Source organism: Polypterus senegalus, chromosome 1 (genome assembly GCF_016835505.1).
Source record: "Polypterus senegalus isolate Bchr_013 chromosome 1, ASM1683550v1, whole genome shotgun sequence".
NCBI classification, from domain to species: Eukaryota; Metazoa; Chordata; class Cladistia; order Polypteriformes; family Polypteridae; genus Polypterus; species Polypterus senegalus.
Window position 1 is genome coordinate 157,477,495 of NC_053154.1, and position 23,040 is coordinate 157,500,534.

The 23,040-nt window shown below is 38.7% G+C and overlaps 1 protein-coding gene across 1 annotated transcript; it reads right to left on the reverse strand.

Moving 5' to 3' along the window:
* Nucleotides 1-10,972: 10,972 nt before the first annotated feature.
* and1 (actinodin1) lies at nt 10,973-21,216 on the reverse strand. The gene is made up of 5 exons (XM_039760940.1): nt 21,072-21,216; nt 18,746-18,839; nt 16,486-16,530; nt 13,377-13,531; nt 10,973-12,964 (listed from the first exon to the last, which is right to left on the reverse strand). Exons 2-5 carry the CDS (start codon nt 18,816-18,818, stop codon nt 11,402-11,404), a joined length of 1,836 nt encoding a protein of 611 aa, XP_039616874.1. The 5' UTR covers nt 18,819-18,839; nt 21,072-21,216; the 3' UTR covers nt 10,973-11,401.
* Between the last annotated feature and the right edge of the window lie 1,824 nt (nt 21,217-23,040).

A 23,040-nucleotide genomic window follows, 5' to 3' on the forward strand; every position in this document is an offset into this window, starting at 1 on the left:
AAATGTAGATGTGGTCCACTCCTAGAAGTACTTAGGAGTTCACATTAATTACAGATTGGCCTCATCTTTGAACACAGGGGAATTATATAAGAAAGGGCACAGCAGGCTCCTTCTTCTTAGGAGTCTGCGTTCCTTTAATGTGAGAAGTGACATCCTTCACATCTTCTGTAACTCTGTGATAGGCCAGCATGATATGGATATGTATCCTTCTTGTGCTTCTTTTAGAAGCTACAGGAGAAGGAAAAAATACAGTTAGCACCAGTCCCCCATATTGTCTCAGAGTGGTTGCACTTACCTCATCTGAGCCTAGAAGGTGGTCCTAGGCATGTGCGTGATAATTGGAGCAAGTGCAAGTGAAGATTTTTGCTCAGGTAGACTCAGTAAGTAAAAGGCATTAATTAACCCTGCAACCTTTGGACTTCACATGTAGTACTCTAACCTCTACACTGCACTGTGGAACTGTAGGACAAGTCTCAATACTTCTGCAAGACACTTCAAATGAAAAATAAAATCTACTTTAATAAGCTTGCGATGTGCTGCCACAGAGGGCCAGTTCCACAACTGTCAACAAAAGATTCTGGAGTTCGAGTGGTGAGGATTAATTTCCAGGTTGTTCTTAATTATCCATGTGTGGTGATAATGTAAATAAGCATGATAATCCTGTAGATGGCAGTAGAGTACACATCATGAATAAAATATACATAAAAACAGTAGAAGAAGCCTTAGGAGTGGGACGCATGCCGCTAGTACTTGCATAGAGTAGCACATAGTTGGGATGTTTCTCTATTGTTTATAATTGTAATAAAGTTCACTTAAAGAACTCACAGTCTGTTCTTATTTAAGTGAACAAACAGCATACCATGTAGCATACTTTTTTTCTGATTCAAGTTGCTGGAGAGGTCCTTAGGGTGTAGCAAAACTCTGTCTATTTCATTATATCTGGATGTAACTCCAGAAAAAAATAAACCTTTATTATCTGACTGACTCAATGCCTTTAAGACTACATCACATTACGAGACATTTCCAGTGATTTTTAGTTGTACTCTTCATTTACATACTCTTAACCAGTCCAGGGCAGTCATTGACACGCTCCTGTGAAGCCTAACACCCAGCCATTCTCCCTGGACTGTAAATATGAGGCACGACCAAGTTTCATGACATTAAAACGTACTCCTTATGTCAAAGTCTTTTGACAAATTTATTATTTTCTAATTAAATGAAAATGTATATATTTTTATATATTGAAATGTTACAGGGTTATGTATGCTTCTGTAACAGCATTTTTTTAAATCTGTAAATATATTCTTTATCCATCCATCCATCCATTATCCAACCCGCTATATCCTAACTACAGGGACATGGAGGTCTACTGGAGCCAATCCCAGCTAACACAGGGTGCAAGGCAGGAAACAAACCCGGGGCAGGGTGCCAGCCCACCGCAGGGAGCACACACACACTCACACACCAAGCACACACTAGGGACAATTTAGGATCATCAATGCACCTAACCTGCATGTCTTTGGACTGTGAGAGGAAACCCACACAGACACAGGGAGAACATGCAAACTCCACGCAGGGAGGACCCAGGAAGCAAACCCGGGTCAGCTTGCCTTCACTAATTTGTTATCTCTCATCCTATAAATCCATTGTTGTCTGAAACCTATTAATACCATGAATAACCTTAATTTCTACTAACATGCATTTATTGCTATTATATAAAAAAATCCAGGGACGAGACATGACTTTTTCAGAGAGATAATTTCATGTTCCAAGAGACGAGACTTTGTGTCAAGAGATTTAACCATGCCTGGGGCCTGAAATAAAAGACAAAGAATAGCTGACAAAGTAGGACGTCATAAAAAATTCAAAAACGCTGGCGTGATACACATGCAAAGCAGGTTAGAGATAATGAAAGTACTAAAATTCAAAAGTCTCAAAAAACTGACAGTAAAGATCGCATTAGCACAAACAAACAGAAATTATTACTCTGTGAAATAACAGAACAGAGAAAAGAGATCGAATATATTACTCAGATTTAAACTTTAAGCTGGAGACTTATAGATTGTCTAATTTGTGTTGCCATCAGGGAAAAGTAGTATTTCTTTCCAATGAAGAGGCATATCCGCGAGAATTAAAAGATTTGTTGCTTGGTGAAAGTGAAATCCACATATGTGAGCGGCAGAGACACGAAGTAGCTGGTGTGTACTGCAGGCCGGGTGGGTTGGCAAGCGAAGCAAGTAGGGGGCAAAGCCCCCTAGTTAAACTTAAACAACTACATTTTCTATTATGTTTTTCCTTTATCACAATGAGGGTCCCTAAAGATAGCTGACATTAACCTATGGTATTTTCTCAAAAGGATACAATTAGCACTGCGACCTTAATGTTCCACACTCACACTTGGGCCAGTTTAGAGTTGCCACTTAAAAGAACATTCCATCCAAAAATCATATTTTTGTATTTTTATCTACCCCATGTATTTTGTAATGATGGCCGAGAAATGTTTTTAGTCTCAAGTTTTCTAAGGAAAAGACAACAAAGATTCAAATTGATCGGGGCCCAGTGGTGACCAACTGTATTGAAAAATTACTGATTTCCATGAATGGCTCTAATAATGTCAATCAAAAGGATTCTTTTGAAGTCTGAGGTGTGGAAAGATTAACTTAAGTACCTAAGGTCTAAGGTTCTAAGGTCTAAGGTTTTTGCCTTTTGTCCAATTTTAACCCCTGAAAATGGAGATTCTTTAAAACATTCTCCAGAGCCGTATACTTGCCGTTGCATTGTGGATGGGTGAAAACTTTGACCTTTGAAAACACAGCCTCTAATCAGGCCCTGATTTGTTTGTGTTTATAATATAGGCTTTTCCTGATCCCTTATCATTCCCTGATTGGTCATCCTTCATGGATATTCCAACAATATGGACATACAGGAGTTACTTACCTGTATGCATCTGAAATTCATAGAGTTTTAATGCTGCATACATGTGCAAAAGGCAAATAATTAATGCATGACTACTGTTTTATGAAAAATCCCATGGCTGGTGCCATTACCGTCCCTGCAAGGATTTTTTTGGTTAGTATAGACAAACAGATACATCATATGCATAAAAATGTAATAGTGTGGATGTCTTTAAAGGAGGGATCATTACTTAACCTTCAGCTATAACAAAGGCTGACAATCTAGTAATTGTATGTCTGATGTGTGTTCTGAGATTTTTCAGATAAGGAATACTAAACTTTCAGTGCAGGGTCATCTTAATATATAGAGACAATGGGCACTGGCCAGGAGCCCCAGGAGTATAAGATTTCATGATGTGTCTGTGTTGCATTCAAAACAGAGGTCCTAGCGCACTATTTTGCCCAGAGGCCTATGATGCTGTCAAGACTTATACTTACTAATCATAGAACCAAAAAGTGGCGACTTGCAATTAAGAATTTCATTTCATTCTGTACATGTGACAATAAGGACTCTAGAAACCTATAATTTACCATAGCATGGTCGCCATGTCAGGGGAAAACCCTATATTTTTTAGGGAGAAATCAGGATCATCAGGGGAAAAATGTAGGGAAGTATTTCATGGAAGGAATTATGGGGGACAGATACTGTATGTAACATGGGGGATTCTTAAAAAAGTCGGATTTTTTTTTAAGGTGAATTGCCTTCCTATGGAAATAGGATTTCATACCTTCCACATTTTTCCACCTACAGATGATCAATGAAAGTAAAGACAGCAATAGGGAAAATATTGAACTGTACAATAGCTGCCTATTATTGCTCCGCCTGCTCATCCTGAGACTTTTTTATAACTGGTTAGACAGAGTGGTTTGGGATTGAGCATTCTAATGCCACATCAGTCTGTACTCCCCCTGGTAATTTTTCTAACTGTACTAATACGATTGAGAGTTCAAGCTAAACCCAACAGCAAATCTAGGGCTGGTATCACCTTGGAGAGTTCTATGAAGTTGTCGGCTTAGCTTCACAAAATTAAAATCAATTCTTTTCAGTGTATTTCAGTATAACAATTACCATCTTGTAATGACAACTCCCCAAGCAACAAGGTACAGGCAGAGATTCAGCAGTAAATGTTGCAAGAAGGTAATGGCTATTATTTAAATTATTACTTTTGCTTTTGTAAAGCTTTTTGACTTGCAAATGAAACTGTAATTGCATAGTACATTTTGTGATAAGCACTATCTAGACTTACTAGTTTAAAAGTGAAGATGTCTGTTTATATCAGAGCACAGAGCGTAGCCTTTACATATTTAGGGTGCTGTTTCCATCCATTTTCCTAACCTGCTTATCTAGGGCTGGGTCACAGGGCAGCTAGTGTGTATCGCAGCAAGCATTGGGTGCACGCCAGGACTGCAGTCCGTCACAGGGTGAACACACACACACACACACACACACACACACTAGGACCAATTTAGCATTGTCAATTCCCCTAACCTGCATGTCTTTGGACTGTGTCATATGAGAGATTTAGATAGATAGTTAACGTTTATCCCCCATGGGTGGAATTGAAGAGTCGCATAGTGTGGGGGAGAAATGATCTCCTCAGTCTGTCAGTGGAGCAGGACGGTGATGGCAGTCTGTCGCTGAAGCTGCTCCTCTGTCTGGAGATGATACTGTTCAGTGGATGCAGTCGATTCTCCATGATTGACAGGAGCCTGCTCAGCTTCCGTTGCTCTGCCACGGATATCAACCTGTCTAGCTCTGTGCCTACAATAAAGCCTGCCTTCCTCACCAGTTTGTCCAGGCGTTAGACATCCTTCTTCTTTATGCTGCCTCCCCAGCACACCACCGCGTAGAAGAGGGCACTCGCCACAACCGTCTGGTAGAACATCTGCAGCAACTTATTGCAGATGTTGAAGGACGCCAACCTTCTAAGGAAGTATAGACGGCTCTGACCTTTCTTACACAGAGCATCAGTATTGCCAGACCAGTCCAGTTTATCATCCAGCTGCACTCCCAGGTATTTATAGGTCTGTACCCTCTGCACACAGTCTCCTCTGATGATCACAGGGTCCATGAAGCGCCTGGGCCTCCTAAAATCCACCACCAGTTCCTTAGTCTTGCTGGTGTTCAGGTGTAAGTGGTTTGAGTCACATCATTTAACAAAGTCATTGATTAGCTTCCTATACTCCTCCTCCTGCCCACTCCTGATGCAGCCCACAATAGCAGTGTCATCAGAAAACCTTTGCACGTGACAGGACACCGAGTCGTATTGGAAGTCCGATGTGTATAGGTTGAACAGGACCGGAGAAAGTACAGTACCCTGCGGCGCTCCTGTGTTGCTGACCACAATGTCAGACCTGCAGTTCCCGAGACGTACATACTTAGGTCTGTCTGTAAGATAGTCCATGATCCATGCTACCAGGTATGGATCTATCCATCTCTGTTGGCTTGTCCCTAAGGAGCAGAGGTTGGATGGTGTTGAAGGCGCTAGAGAAGTCCAAAAACATAATTCTTACAGCACCACTGCCTCTGTCCAAGTGGGAGAGGGATCGGTGTAGCATATAGATGATGGCATCTTCCGCTCCCACCTTCTCCTGGTATGCGAATTGCAAAGGGTCGAGGGCGTGGCAGACCTGTGGCCTCAGGTGGTGAAGCAGCAGCCGCTCCATGGTCTTCATCACATGTGACGTCAGAGCAACAGGCCGGAAGTCATTCAGCTCACTAGGACGTGATACCTTTGGGACTGGGGTAATACAAGATGTTTTCCAAAGCCTCTGAACACTCCCCTGTTCCAGGCTCATGTTGAAGATGTGCTGTAGAGGACTCCCCAGCTCCAATGCACAGGCCTTCAGCAGTCGTGGCGATACTCCATCTGGACCCGCTGCTTTGCTGGCATGAAGTCTCCTCAGCTCTCTGCTCACCTGCACTGCTGTAATTGTGGGTGGGGATGTTTCACCTATGCTGGTATCAGCAGAAGGATGGTTGGAGGATGCAGTACTCCGAGATGAGAGCGGGTTAGGGTGGTCAAACCTGTTAAAGAAGTTGTTCATTTGGTTTGCTCGCTCCACGTCTTCATATGCAGTAAGTTAATTAAATATTAATATTAAAGAATATATTCGTTTCATTTTTCATTAGCATGATTGTTTATGAAGTGACATATTTTATGCTGTTTTAGATAATGAAATGTGCCTATCTTTTTTCAGTATCCTCCATGTTGTGCAAAAACATGACACTCTTTTGGCAGTGGCATATAATAATGCACATGAAAGTTGAAACTTATTCTTTATTGGAGGAATTTAAAATATTTTAATACAACTGTAGCCTGATCTATTTACTTTATTTTACTAGCTTGGGCAACATAATTTAATTGTACAAGTGAAAAGACCTTTACAATAGATCAGTGTTCCAATTTTTTTGCAACAGCCTTTATTAAGTACGTAAGTTACTAAACGATGCTTAAGAGATTAAATATTTCAGAATTGGGTGGGGGGTGCTTGCCAATGGGGGGGTGTGGGGGGTTTACTTTGATTGAAGTACCCAGCAACCTTGGACCATAGACTACTTATACTCATTACACAGTTTGTGCTGTTGTTAAGAGTGTAATGTTCAAAGTTCCCAGCAGAGGGCAGCAATGACTACATGAACTACAAGTCTTTTCTGAGGGCAGTGCATGGCAGATGCAAGTTTACATTTATTGTAATACAAAAATAATATTAAAAGTCTTTAACTTGGTAAATTACTTATAAAGCGATTTAATATTGGTTGTGTTTAATCACAGTTAACAATCTCATTTGGAACAAGGTTGTGCCGTGATAGTTTTGGCAAACATGATTGGCTGCTCCCCATTTAAACTGACACTCAATTTCCAGAGACCTTGACCTAATGCACTGTACACTATTGAGGCTGAAGTTACCTACTTATTCGCCAGCTGCATATTCAGATTCTCCATTCCACCTTAAATTCTGCTCTATTTTACATATTTAGCAAGTAGATGTCATGCTCTGATGTCACATGTGATGAAGACCATGGAGCGGCTGTTGCTTCACCACCTGAGGCCACAGGTCCGCCATGCCCTCGACCCTCTGCAGTTCACATATCAGGAGAAGATGGGAGCGGAGGATGCCATCATCTATGTGCTACATCGATCCCTCTCCCACTTGGACAGAGGCAGTGGTGCTGTAAGAATTATGTTTCTGGACTTCTCTAGCGCCTTCAACACCATCCAACCTCTGCTCCTTAGGGACAAGCTGACAGAGATGGGAGTAGATTCATACCTGGTGGCATGGATCATGGACTATCTTAAAGACAGACCTCAGTATGTGCATCTTGGGAACTGCAGGTCTGACATTGTGGTCAGCAACACAGGAGCGCCGCAGGGCTGTGGTGTGCTGGGGAGGCAGCATAAAGCAGAGGGACGCCTCACACCTGAATAAACTGGTGAGGAAGGCAGGCTCTATTGTAGGCATGGAGCTGGACAGTTTGACATCTGTGGCAGTGCAACGGGCACTGAGCAGGCTCCTGTCAATCATGGAGAATCCACTAAACAGGATCATCTCCAGACAGAGGAGCAGCTTCAGCAACAGACTGCAGTCACCATCCTGCTCCACTGACAGACGGAGGAGATCGTTCCTCCACCACACTATGCGACTCTTCAATTCCACCCGGGGGGATAAACGTTAACATTATACAAAGTTATTGTCTGTTATACCTGCATTTTTATCACTTTTTAATTTAATATTGTTTTTTTATCAGTATGCTGCTGCTGGAGTATGTGAGTTTCCCCTTGGGATTAATAAATCTATATCTGTTTATCTATCTATCTATAAAACCTATTCTTCAACATACAATATTTGAAAATTGTGACATCTGCATCAATTGCTATGATCTTATCTTTTCTTTTATACACAAACTCATAAAGATGACACTAGAATACGAAAATACATGTGCTCCACTACATGTATGCTGAAGTACAAGAAATTTTACTGTGGGATTTTTTATTTGTAGCACACTGATTATGGTGTATGTGAACATTTGTTCATCAAAAACAGCACATTCTACTATATTTCTATAAAATTAGCTTTTTTTTGTATGCTGTCTCAAAAATGATACAGCCATTTGGAAATACATATGTAATATGTAAAGAAGACAGGGAAATAATAAACTACATGTGTTCCACCATACACATGCTGAATTATAAGACGTCTTTTTCTTTGTGACCCTATGAACTTTGCACTTGGGTACATATGGCCAACTGACACACCACATTGTGCTATATTTCTGTAAAATGAGCTTTTCTTTTGTACTTTTCTCACAAGATGAAATTGGAATATGAAATTACTTGAGTTCCACTATATATACAGTATGTTGAAGTACTGTTTTTTACTCATCTGTGGCACTCTGAACATGGCACTTGTGTACATACGGCCAATCAGCACATCACAATCTGTTATATTGCAAGGGACTTTGTTTTGCACACCATCTCACATTTAGAACACGGGAATAGGAAAATATATTGTTCTACCATAAAATTGCTACATTTCAAGAAATTTTTCTGTGTATTTTTCTTGTGGCCCTCTGAACATGGCACAGCTATCTGACGCTGCATTCTGCTTGGTTGCCCAAATGTTCACAATTCCGTAGTAAAATGACCTGTAATTTAGTATATATGAACTTGAATACATGTATTTTCATAACCCAGTGTCGTTTTGTGATATAGTACACAAAAAAGATGTATTCCTTGTAATTCAGCAGAATGTGTTGTGTCAGTTAACCAATGCTCACATGTGTAGTGTTCAATGGTCACAAATTAAAAATTCCATTGTTAAAATGTCCTGTAATTCAACATATATGTGGTGGAATGTATATCATTTCACATCTTAGTGTCACTATTGGAGATGGTGTATAAAAGAAAAGATAAATAAATAGCAATATAGCAGAAAATGGTGTGTCAGTTGACCATATGTTCACATGTGCCAGGTTCAGGGGGCCACATATAAAAAATTCCACAGTAACATTTCTTGTTATTCAGCATATATGTAGTGTAACACGGCTGACACTCCTCATATCTTCTGGCATGATCCAACACATCGTCTCCCCTATGATATATAAATTTGAGAACCAGCTTCAGATGCAGTTACCAAGAAAAACAAAATTCAGCTGTTGACCAGATGGCAAGAAAATCAAAGTGTCAAAATACACAAAATGAAACAAGTTAGGGTGTGTGGCAGCGTGTACCTTTAAAAACGTTAAACGGCCAGAAGCAAATGTTAGACCCATTAGGACAGCAGTTAGAAAAGGAAATTAGGATAGCCAGCCATGCAGTTACTATGTAGTGCTGTGTGAACAGATGTTTTAAAGCATGCGGGGTTCCACCCAGGAGATTTGCTTCCTTGAAGATCTCTGTCACGTAGGATAAGCACATGTGCAAACCTATGTCAGGGCGGCTGCTATTCCATGTACCCCTTCCTAAGACGCTAGATGCTTGGCAGGATGCAGTGACAGTCTCTGAGCACTGAGTCTAATTTGGAATTGTCAGTTAACAGTTAAAGTCTTTGGGGATATGAGAAGAGTACCCACAGAAACCACCATGTGAAAGGAGGAAAACATGCAAAACTGCATTAACACTTCGCTGGGCGGTGGGATTCAGTCAATAAGTGAGGGAAGTGAGTTCACCATTCTGCTGCCAGGCTGGGCTCCTTCAAAATGCATTTCTCTATTATATAAAAAAAAGTCCTGGGACGAGACGAGACTTTTTAGCTTGGGACGAGACGTGACTTTTTCAGAGAGATAGTTTCATGTCCCGCGAGACTTTGTGCGAAGAGATTTAACCGCACCTGGGGCCGGAAATAAAAGACAAAAGAGGAGATGACAAAGTAGAACGTCATAAAGAGGTTCCAAAACATTGGCAATATACACATGAGACGAAAGTCTCAAAAAAATGATAGTAAAGATCGTATTAGTGCAAACAAACGGTAATTATTAAACTTATTTAAACTTTAAGTTGGAAACTTGTAGATCATCTAATTCACGTTGCCATGAGGGAAAAGTAGTGTTTCTTCCCAATGAAGAGGCGCATCCATGAGAACTAAAAGATTTGTTGTTTGGTGAAAGTGAAATCCACATACGCGAGCAGCAGAGACGCAATGTGGCTGGCGTGTAGCACAGGCCAGGGTTTGGCAAGTGAAGACAGCAGGGGGCAAAGCCCCTTAGTTGAAATAATAAATGTATTGGGTAATAACTAGACATATATAAGCTGAAACAAAGGAGAAACACCACATCCATCTCTTCTTGTACAAACTTGTATGTTTCAGTTTTATATTGCTTAGTGTTTGAACGGGTCAGTGTTTTTAATTTTGTTTGCAGGTCATTGTAACTAGTGCAAAAATTCCATGTATTTATAGATATCTGGTATGCAATAACTGCTCAACAAAAGCTGTTAAGCAACGCCCATGTGTATCAAATATGACTGCTATGCAAATTCTGAAGCTTATTTTGTGCACTGTAGTAATTGTGAGACATGTTAGCAAGAAGAAATGGGCAAAGAAAATTAAGTCCCACTTCAAGGAGAGTATAGTTATTTATCCATTGTTAAATTTTGCATTAAAAATGCAATGCAAAAGTAACATCTTAGATCTTTGACACAGAAATGTTGAGACTGTAACTGATTCTCTATTTATTTATACATTTTGCATCCTTTCTCTGAATTATATATTATGACAGTTCTCCATCATGTCCTTTCCTCAGACTAAACGTTCAGTCTGTTACGCCAACGCCAATGCCAAAGCAATAAAGAGGAACAGGCAACCCAGATCTATTTTTCATTTATCTGCTTTTTAATTTGCTGTTTAACACTTCTGATATTGGCTTTCATCCAAAGTCATTTTTTAATTTCCTGCTTTTATTGTGTTCTTTTGTATACTTTATTTAAAAGGTATTTTTTTAAATTGTAAATAGGCCACTACAAGGTATAACTATATGGAATTATCTTTTAAAATGACACAAAAGAGTATTAATCCCCAAAAAAGGTAGAGAAAATCTAGTTTTTTATTGAAAGCTTTTATTTGAAAATAAAACCAAACGTTCTTCGTTTAGGGTCAGAGACGTTTCAAGCAGAGCCCATTATTAAATACTCTTTAAGAGACATTCAAGGCACATAGAGGAAGAGATTGCAGACCCATTTCAAGTACACTTAGGCACGCTACCCCCTACCATCACAGATTACAGAAACTTTCACCAGGCTGATCATTTGCTTTTAAAGCTGAAAGTGAATTCCATATGTACATAAGAAAAGCAGGCTTGTTTTCTCAGCAGGTTCCATCCCATTCCCTTTTTTTATAGGACAAAGTCTTCCTTAGCTCATCGCTGTCTTGCGCAATACATTTTTGCTCAAATGGGCTTGCAGAGTGAAGCCTTATGCTCTATTTGACACAAGGTGAAGAATTATTTGATTTTACTTCTTCCGGTAGTCTTCATCATTGGTGCTATCATCTGCCTGCTCATACCCACCTTGCGATTCCTCATACTTTGGATATTCATTTTCGCTGCCCTCGTGTGTTTCATCATATCTGTGATATGGATCCTCTCTTCTTGCTTCCTCCTCCCTGTAAGGATCTTCTGCAGGGATCCTCTCAGAGGTGTGCTTGTCTTCATAGGTATCCCTGTGACCGTGTCTTGGCTCATCTTGAGCTGGCATCTGCTCATTATCACCTTGAGTATCGCTTCTTTCATGGCGTGTGGACTCTGAAGCAGGGCCTTTGTTCTTCTCTTCACGACGGCGTAGACGGCAATTTCTGTCGTACTCTGGGTCACAGTCTTCATCTGGTTCGTACACTCCATCACGGTAACCATCTGGGTTTAGGTAGGGGTGGTAGGATTGAGTATTGGTTGCACTCTGGCGACAGTTAGGATCAAAGTAAGGATTACAGTTTTGCTGGGAATTTTGGATCTGGGGGTACAAGTTAGAATATGAGTTAGTGACCTGACAGTTGGGGTCATAGCTAGGATCACAGTCACGAACAGACCTCCTGCGGCTGGAGAAAAGAGGACATCTGGGATCAGATGGATCACAGTCAAATAGGGACCTGGCTGCATTTAATGGGCCTGCAGGGGAAGGTTGCGATTGGCGAACAGGGTAACACTCCTCATCATAATTAATGTAACAGTCATAGCCTTCCTTAGTTTTTCCCTTAGTCATTGGATAACGCTGAAGAGAACTGCCTGTATGGTCACTTTGGGAAGGGCTAGGAAGATTGCAGTATGGGTCATAACGAGGGTCACAGCCATTTTCAGGTGCTGGTTCATCTTTAGCCCTCTGCTCTTCACTGAGAAATTTAGTTGCAGTAAGAGGATTGCAGTTGTCATCAAAAAGTGGGTTGCAGCTAACAGAGGTTGAAGATGACTGTGCAAGTGGTGCAGGGCTTTGTCTTTCAGGAACACAGTAAGGATCATAATTGGGGTCACAGTTAGGATAACGGTGGTAGGGTTCATCTTTTGCTGGTTTCTGAAGACAATACGGGTCTTTCTTAGGATCACATCCTAGAAAGGCATAGGAAGGGGAAGCAGACCCAGAGGTGTAGCCATATGCAGCACGTAGGTGGTATTGAAGACACTCAACGTCAGTGGGACTACAGATACGTGCCAGTTCAGACTTTTGTTGAGCACTTAGGAAAGGTGCGGGAGCCGTAATGTAATAATAGCCAGCAGGAGGAGCAGGAGGTGCAAAGGTTTTGTAAGGTGCTGGGGCCTGAGGGACTACTCGCATAACCTGGCAGTAAGGATCCCTGTACGGATCACACCCTTTTACTGGGGCAGCCTGAGGTGCTGGTGGAGTGGTGGGCTTCACGTCAGGCTTTGACCTTCCTGTCATGTCAGAGATACAGTTGGGGTTATCTGAATTAGCACAGGCCTTATAAATGTCACCCAGGTGGCGCAGGTACAGGTCATAAGACCGCATTCCTTCGGCTCGATTTTTGTTTTGTAGGTACTTCAGATACATCCTGTCTAATTCATTGACCTGAAATGAAAAAAAGAAAGAAAAATCTCTTTAACTGCATTAGAAAACACCAAGTAGTCTTGCTATGAATGGAATAATTCAAAATACAGTTTGTTTGATGGCAAGGAGAGCAAATTGTAAGCTGTTTCTGATATGGTAATTAGTCAATCATAGTAGCATTAATAGAGCTCACAGTTTTACAGGAATATGCTCACATAACAGAAATCAGAGAGTGGCTCATATACTGTATTTTAATACAAGTGAACCCTAGAAGGCGACCTAATTTTATGTGTATCTACTGTAAGAACTTTAAGCTCACTGCATGAATTAATAAATAAATTTCTTCAGGCTTAGCAAAATGTCTGCTGTGAGGTGTAAAAAAAAAAAAAAAAAAAATAAGGACAGGAAATGGGCAGCCATATTTAGCTCTTACCCCTTCTTGATTGCCAGTGTCACTGAAGTACTTGTACCAGTTCCAGAAGTCTGAATGTTGGTTATACCAGTTAATGTTCCTCCTGGAACGCTGAAGCCTTCTTGCTGAACCCAACACTTCTGACTTCTTCATAAGTGAAAGATCATTATCCCCTCCTAAAAAGGAAGCAAAAGAAATGTTTCCAAAATTAGAAAATTGTGTGCAATGAAATAAAAATTAACATTTTTTTTAAAGAATAATTTTTCTTTTTCGGTCAAAATTAGTGGTTTCTCTGGGTACACTTTTCATATCCCCAAAGACTTGCAGGGCAGGTTAACTGACAATTCCAAATTAGACCCAGTGCTCAGAGACTGTCACTGCATCCTGTCAAGCATCCGGCGCCTCAGGAAGGGGTACATGGGATAGCAGGCGCCTTGTCATAGGTTTGCACGTGTGCCTGTCCTACATGACAGAGATCTGCAAGGAAGCAAATCTCTGGGTGTAACCCCACATGCTTTAAAACATCTGTTCACACTATGGGTGTAACCCCACATGCTTTAAAACATCTGTTCACACTATGGGTGTAACCCCACATGCTTTAAAACATCTGTTCACACAGCACTACATAGTAACTGCATGACTGGCTGTCCTAATTTCCTTTTCTAACTGCTGTCCTAATGGATCTAACGTTTGCTTCTGGCCGTTTAACGTTTTTAAGGGTACAAACTGCCACACACCCAAACTTGTTTCATTTTGTGTATTTTGACACTTTGATTTTCTTGCCGTCTGGACAGTAGCTGAATTTTGTTTTTCTTGGTAACTGCTGGGGTTTTTCATCTTAATTGTTGTAAAGTCCATCTGAAGATGGTTCTCAAATTTATATATCATAGGGGAGCCGATGTGTTGGATCATGCCAGAAGATATGAGGAGTGTCAGCTGCAATTATATACAGCTTAAGTATCCTGAAGTTGGATACTTACTTGCCAGCTACTTATTTGGGGTCTCTATTCCACCTTAAACTCTGCAGTATTTTGCATATTTAGCCAGTAGAGGTCGCTAAAAACCTATTCTTCAACATTCACTATTTAAAAATTGTAAACTGCCACATTCTTTTTCTTTGCACACCATCTCACAAAGACAGCACTGGAATACGAAAATACCCGTGTTACACTACAAATATGCTGAATAACAAGAAATGTTACTGTGGAACATATGGTCAACTGACACACCATTTTCTACTATATTGCTATTTATTTATCTTTTCTTTTATACACCATCTTCAATAGTGACACTAAGATGTGAAATGATATACATTCCACCACATATATGTTGAATTACAGGAAATTTTTACAATGGAATTTTTAATTTGTGACCATTGAACACTACACATGTGAGCATTGGTTAACTGACACAACACATTCTGCTGAATTACAAGGAATACATCTTTTTTGTGTACGATATCACAAAACGACATTGGATTATGAAAATACATGTATTCAAGTACATATATACTAAATTACAGGTCATTTTACTACGGAATTTTTTTTTGTGTAGTGAAGCAGAATGCAGCGTCAGATAGCTGTGCCATGTTCAGAGGGGCGCAAAAAAAAGTCACGGTAAAATTTCTTGTGATTTAGCAGTTTTGTGGTAGAACAAATATATTTTCCTATTCCCGTGTTTTAAATGTGAGATGGTGTGGAAACACAATTCATTTTCTCCCTCTGTGGACTTCTTGCTTGCAAACGGTATCACAGACCTTCACTTCTCTATGTATACATTAATGTATGCATTTTTCACTACTGTAATAATTTTTCATCTTTTACCTTCTATTTATTTGTCTGAACTATTTTCACCTACTGTACCTGATTACATTTACTGTGCTCATTTTACGTACTCTATAGTAGAATAGTTATTGCTTCCTATTCTTTCTGTTTCTTTAAAAATATTAATTTGATATATCCATCACAATGAATCCTGAGAACATATTAGATAGTTCTCATTTTAAGTAGGCCTTTGATTATTTGTTTGTTTTGTTATATATTGGATGGTGCTCGGAAGGAGCCATGGAAGATTGGAGTGGCAGAAGTAACATTGGAGAGTTCTCTTGTAAATCTGTCGTAAACCTTGCATGAGGAAACAAGGGAGAGACACTGCATTTCAAAATGTATCAGGCTACCAGCACCAGTGGAGACAGAATGATGGGCAAAAATATCTTAAATAAAGCACAAAAAATAAAGCTCTATCAACCTATTATTTTGTCATACAGTACAACCACCACATAACATAAGTAAAAAAAATCTCTTTGTAAACACTGAAAGCACAACTGAATATTCAAAAATTTCCAATTTATTTCAAATTATATGCAATAATTGTATTGCACATAATGAATCAACATGATTCCTGATAATGATGAGAACTTCTCCTAAACATTAAACATCTTCAAATTGTGTCATAAAAATCAAACAATGGGTTCCAGCCTTCAAGCTCCAAAGCAGAATTGAAAAGTGAACACACATAATCAAACATAAGCTAAGAACAGTGGTGGGTTGAACAAAGAAAAGTTCACATACCAAAAAAAGAAATATTTTTCTAGATAAATTGCATTTAGCACAATGGGAAAGCATGAAAAATTTCAGACTAGGTTTGTTTGCTCTTACATTTTAGCAATACTTTAAATTGCTAAGGCAGGATTATTTATTTAATTTTTGCACAACAGTGCTATCTCCTGAGTGATGGGGGCAGCCATTACTGATTAATCACTGCAATGAAATGTTTCTATTTTATAAGGGGAATCAGTATCTCGCATTGACTGAAAATGCTACCGGCATAATTATGTGATGATGACAAAGGTTTCAAATTTTAGATCATGATCATTTGAAAGGTAAAGTATGCTTTACCCAGTGATACATTTTCATCTCTGAAATACCTGATGAAAATAAAAATCAATTAAATATAATCCTTGCTATCCACTGCTGCTGATATTTGGAATGCTTGTGGCAATAAGACTCAGATAAAATTAAAATTAAAATAAAAAATTAGCAAAGATAAAGATCAAGAAGTACTGGTGTGAAAGCAAATATCCCCTGCATGTGGCCCCATGTCTATTTTGTTTTTTCGGAAATCCACTTACCATCTCCTTTCAGCCGCTTGCCTACTGGGCTGGCATCCAGAAAGTCTACAAAAATATAAAAAAAAATTTACAGTGCAGCACAAAGGTAAATACCAAATGAAGGCTGATCAGAGAATACAGAGAGAAAGAGATGTGGAAAGGAGCTCTGTGAACGCAGCAGGTTTGCTACTTTACAAGGTTTGCCTCACATCATGAGCCGTGCTTCAATTTGGCCCACTGGCATTTTCTTTAAAGGCCATAAAAGTACAAAGAGAGAGCCCACAGGCAACTTTCCTTGTAAAAAGTGCCCATAAACAAACACAAGGCATCTGCTGCTACCTGTGATTACCCTTACAGGTTTCTGGTAGAAAGAAAAAAAAACACACATTTTCCATAGAAGGGTGATTTGCAGCCAATTATTTTTTATAAGAAAGCTTCAGGTGGCAGAAACTAGAGTAAGCACTGTATTAGGAAATGAGGTCGCACCATAATCTGTAATGTGCACCCAGACCCAGCTGGCCTGAGGTATGGTGCTTCTTTAACTTCTTTTTGATCCATTTTATTTTAAAACACAATACATTAGCTCCCACTGTGTGAAAGATGAGTCATTTCTGTTGTGTTCCTGTGTTAGCTAACTGTTTTTATCAATTATGCTGCTTGTCTCTTTTTGAATGTAACTTCAGAAATTAAGAAGCAGGAAGCAAATAAGGAAGGCTGTAATTATTTGGATATTTGTGTTGAACAGTCATTCACCTTCACTGTTGCCCCTTTAATGATTTAGTGTGAGGATACTGAAAGTAATGGGCAATTACATAAAGTGATGGAGTTAGCTACCATGTGCAAATAATAATTTCATATTGGGAATAAGGGACATTAAGGCAGAGTTTTGCTTGGTGCACCTCTTACATGTCATTAAAGTATCTGCAGTCATCATAGATGCAGTTTCACATCCTTCTAGCAGGGTTATAGAGAACTTGCAGTTAAAATGTGAATGTTAACTTGTCAAGGGGGATTTGGTCATTGGTGCAATCCCAAGTCACCTCCTTTAACACTGAAAATGGCACTCAAGAAATAATGCTTATCCTACATGTAAAGATTACTGAGTGTCAGGAGTAATTTGTGACAGATGGGTATCGGCAAGAGTGAAAGAGAAAGTCTACAGGATGGTAGTGAGATCAGCAATGTTATTATGGGTTGGAGATAGTAGCACTGACCAGAAAGCCGTAAACGGAGCTGGAGGTGGCAGAGTTAAAGATGCTAAGATTTGCATTGGGTGTGACGAGGATGGATAGGATTAGAAATGAATACATTAGAGGGTCAGCTCAAGTTGGATGATTTGGAGACAAAGTCAGAGAGGCGAGATTGTGTTGGTTTGGACATGTGCAGAGGAGAGATGCTGGGTATATTAGGAAAAGGATGTTAAGGATAGAGCTGCCTGTCAAGAGGAAAAGAGGAAGGCCTAAGTGAAGGTTTATGGATGTGGTGAGAGAGGACATGCAGGTGATGGGTGTGACAGAGCAAGATGTAGAGGACAGGATAATATGCGAAACAGATGATCCGCTGTGGCGACCCCTAACAGGAGCAGCCAAAAGAAAAAGAAGAAAACTGAAAAAAAAAAAATCAGACATGAAATCACACATTTTCATTAAAGGACAAGTGCTCACATTAGAAAATAAGATGCTTGATTGAGGCAAATAGTTGTTTTAATATAAATTCTGACTTCACTGTAGTGAGCTTGTCGGTCTTTAAATTTCACAGAAGATGTTATATTGACTTTTAAGGTGGCTTTTTTAACAAGGTAATGCATAATGTTTTTCAGGACACAGACTTTTTGTTGTCATTTGTAGTGAGACAAAATGGGATTTTAAGGACAAAGGGGTTTTGCAGTGGCCCGCAGCATATAGAAAACGTAACGCAATGCAGAGCAGATTGAAGGTAAATGGGCAAGCGCCCAAAATCCCAGGGACGCTCATTATTTGGTACACAGCTACCTCATAAAGAAGAGCTGGAACTGAAACCTGAAAGACTATTTCTAAATCATGCACCCTTTACCCATTTGCCTCGTGGTTTCTTTACAAATACACTCTAATCAATACTGTCTTCTATAAAAGAGAAAATGTTGAGGTTTACTAACCTTTTTAGCAATATACACCAGTGTACATTTTACAGAACAGAATTGTTATGGGGGAAAAACAGAAGCATGACAGAATTCCAGAAATATTAAGCTATGAAAAGGGTCCAAAAGCAATCCATCCTTTTTACCCTTTTACTCCCAACTTACCGGGTAACAAACACGTCACCAGAAGCGTTCCAGTAAGGATGACTGAGAAGGTGGCTCGCTCAGCATGGACCATGTTTGCAGGACCTTCACAACACTAAACAAAGTATAATTTAGATTATAAAAAAACTGTTTCAACATCCTTGCACTATTCAGCTACTACTTCCATCTTTATTTTATATTGTGCCATTTAATGTAAGCATTTTACAAAGTAAACCTTTTCAGTTTAGATATTTGGTGGGCAAAAGCATAAATGTTATTTCTAAATGGATATTCTTTGTCTACTGCTTACTTAGTTTCTGTGTACCACACTATATATTTATGTGTGCGTATGTAAGAGAGAATGTTCACATATGTGTAAGGATAAATTGCAATTTTGATTCAACTGCTAAATATGCATTCCATTAATCCTTTAATATTCAAAACTTACTAATCCCAATATAAGACTGGAATGAGCCAGAGCCTATCCTGTCAGCATCAGAAAAATACTGGAACTTACTCTGGATAAGACACTAGTCCACAGTGAGGGACACTCACTCACACACCCATACTTATGCTGGGCCAGTCTGCTGTGGTTAATTAAGGTAATGTGCGTGTATTTTAGATGTGGAAAAAAAAACTGCTGCACCCAGAGAGAACCTACACTGTCAAGGAAAGAACACTGAAATTCCACTTACATGATAACTTGCCTGGAAATGACTCTAGGTGTCTGGAGTTATGAGGCGGCATTAGTAACTATTGGGCCAAAAATACCTCTCTCCAACTAAGTTGTAGCAAAAACTTTGCTTAGACTCATACGAGTAGTGGGTTTAGCATGACAGCTTCATTTACAAATCACACATATGCCCAGTTTTATAAGATACATCAAGAATTTTTAAGCCCTTTCTCAGAAGAGTTTGAGAGGTCACATTACTGAAATAATCATGCTGTTCAAGTTTCTTAAATACACCCAGAATAAACAGATGTTTAAAATCTTAGAACATCTGTTACAGAGTCCATCTGATGATTGGAATGATGATAAATCCCACAAAGGTGATTGGAGACTTTTTGCTACTAACCTGAAATAAGCAGTGTATAGGTTACATACAATTCAGCAAAAATAAGCATGTGATGAAGTGTGCTGAAAAATAATGCAGTTGTGAGTATTGAGAAGATATTGTTAGAACTGTCAACTAAAAGAAAATACACACACTGGGTAAGATTTGTTATATGCAGTTAACTTAATATTCTTCACAATGTGAAGAATGAAGAGTTGTTGTCTGCATTTCCATGGGGTTTTCCAAGTGTTTCCCTGATTTTCTTTCTACATTCCTAAAGATGTGCAAGTTAGGGTAACTGACAGATCTACTGTATATCAACACCAGAACATGTCACTGTTAGGGGTGTGTGTATCCCCAGCAATGGACTGCTGTCCTGTTCAGGGACATTTCCCCACTTTTTATTTTCTCATATACCAAAAAATCATCTATTGACACTTAATTTAAAATAATAAAAAAAAAATCTCTCTATTGGTGTGTATATATACATACTGCATGTGTTTATATAGATTTCTGTATGACTGGGAACATAACATTTTTGCAGCTAACACTCAAATATTAGTAAGATCTTGGCTGCATCAGTTGAATTTGGTTCCTATGACCAATAAACACCCCAATAATTCTTGTTTTGCACAAATACAGATATTTATGTAATACAACCAGTCTAAAATAATTAAGTTGCTTTGTTAATTCCATTCTGAAAGAAGTCCCGATTCTACACTTTGATGAAACATAACTTTCATCCATCCATTCCTCTATCCTGTTCCACAACTGGAAATGAAGTTCCCCACCTAAACGTTTTCTATTTTTTACTATGATCAAATACCTATAGTTAACTGAAAGATATCTATTAGTAATAAATATGTTATAGTACCTTTGACTTTCACTAAGATACCAGTTTACATTTAAGGAAGGCAAAACCATAAGCATGTTTAAAAAAGATATATGAAAATAAGCTCAAAAAGGCACTGCAGCACCTTTGAATTTTTTTGGCCCCTTCAGGCATAGAATTTTTGTGTACAGGCTAAGGAGTGTATTTTAGCTGTTGTAGTCTTATTATTACAAATAATAAAAAGGTCTACACTCCTGTACATATTGCACACACACACACACAACATATACATATATATATATAGATAGATAGATAGATAGATAGATAGATAGATAGATAGATAGATAGATAGATAAATCTATATCTCTATACATATCTATATCTATATACATACATACTTACATACATGCACATACACCTTCAAGGAAACAAAGACAGATACATGCAAGTTGAACTTTACCTTGCTGGAAAAGGAGACCAGCTTAACAAGCTGCTGCTGCTGGCGCCCTGCACAGATAAGCACCAAAAAAAGGCAAAGAAAGCTCTCTGTCTTGTGGGGCCCCTGCACACCTCACCTTGAACTTCTCCACAGCACAGCATCTTAAATGGCACCTTGCTAATTAAAAACAAAAGGAGGATGACATGCAGAGCTCATGCTGTTAGCTGCCAGGGGATTGGCTGATGGTGACTGTGTGGAATGACCAATTAAGCAGCTGGGATTCTAAAAAAAAAAATCATGAAAGTGATGCTTAAAAACATTGATGGGGTATAATTTTTTTCTTTCACCTCAGGATTCAAAATAATAAAAAAACACATTTTATGGGCCATTTTACCAAGATCCTTTCAGGTAAATGACATAGTCTGTTTTCAAGGATTTTAAATAAATGTGCTCCTTGACAATTCCCAATTGATGCCACCATAATATTATTAACCTGCCTTTACTAAGGTTAGAGTTTAAGTTTGTAATACCAACATTAGGCAGAAAACTTCAGACACACACTCATAATCGACTAATATGGAGCTTCCATTTATATTAATACACATTTCTTAGGACATATAAATAAATAGGAGTACGTGCATGCTTCACAAAGAAAGTATCCAGGTAAGGTATCAAACCTGGAAAACAAGAGCAGTGAGGGACAAAACGTTTGCCAATACACTTGTGTCTTTCACTGTTCACCTCATTTTTCTCTAAACTAAAAATCTCTTCTTGTGCTACCCCAATCCATTTCACAAGTATGCTTGGAAAAAATATGTTCGTATTAAGCTATTCACACTTGAGGGGCATACTAGGCAAATGAATGAGGCTCTAATTGTGATACATTCCCAAATGAGATATGTTGTTTAATCCACACATAGGAAAAGTTATTTAGGCACAAATTTAAGTAGCACAAGGCATGTTCTAATAATCAAACCCAAGAATAATCGTCTTTTTTCTAAACGCATCAATAGTATGGGAGTCTTTACCGCCATATGTCAACTTAACATCAAAATAAATGAAGAACATCCATTGATTGCTCATATCTACCTTATTCAAACAGTATTGCTTCAGTTACCAGCAGTCAATCACAAGTTCAAATCAAGACTCTAGCATTTTATCATTTTTCATGATCTTTCTTTGGACAAACGTTAGCTCCCAAGCCCAATAAAAACAACCCAAAGTCAATTTTGCTTTATTATTATGCCTCTTCATAGCACTGCATGAAAAAAATTCTCTACTACCATTTAAGTATTTAAAAGACATCAAAAACAGAAAGCATTTTTACTGGCAGGCCAAATGATCATCTCAGGCAATTTTTACTTTTTAAAACCACTATGAAAAAATGCTCTCCAAATATGGATTTTTTCCTGTAATGGAAATGTGCAGTCTTTAACACCATGAACATTGTTTAGTGTAATGGGATTCTGCTTATGATGAGATTACAATAAGATGAACAGCCCTCATGAGACCAAATTTTAAACAAAGCATAAAGAAAAGATGAAATAAGAGCTCATTTTTATTATTTTACCTCTCTCAGCAGATACTGTAATGATCAATAAAGCTTGACCTTACTTGCAAGTACAAATCACATTACCTAAACCTTTAAGAAGTTTATCTTAATCCTCTCCAGCTGATGGTTTCTGTTATATTTTATATACTGAATTATCTTTTTGTAATTCTATGAGTTCATAAAGTCAAAAAGGTTTGCATTCAGTTGTAAAGTATTTGAAAAGTGATTCTAATAGCTCGGGACCAGTTTATCAGACAATATGACAGACCTGATGAAGATCAATACTAGACTTCTATACAATATTTACCATTTAAAAAGATACAATGACACAACTATTTTTTTCATAAGAACAAAGGTGTACATACTTTTTTAATCCACCAACTAGAAGTGTTAATTTTACACTCTATTTCCTTGAACTATCAGAGTCTAAAGAGCTGC

Coding starts and splice junctions, on each gene's coding strand:
- and1 (XM_039760940.1), bottom strand. CDS start 18,818: ATGGTCCATGCTGAGCGAGCCACCTTCTCAGTCATCCTTACTGGAACG. Junction 16,531..18,745: donor GGTGACGTGTTTGTTACCCG/GTAAGTTGGGAG, acceptor ATATTTTTGTAG/ACTTTCTGGATGCCAGCCCA. Junction 12,965..13,376: donor ACACTGGCAATCAAGAAGGG/GTAAGAGCTAAA, acceptor TTTTCATTTCAG/GTCAATGAATTAGACAGGAT.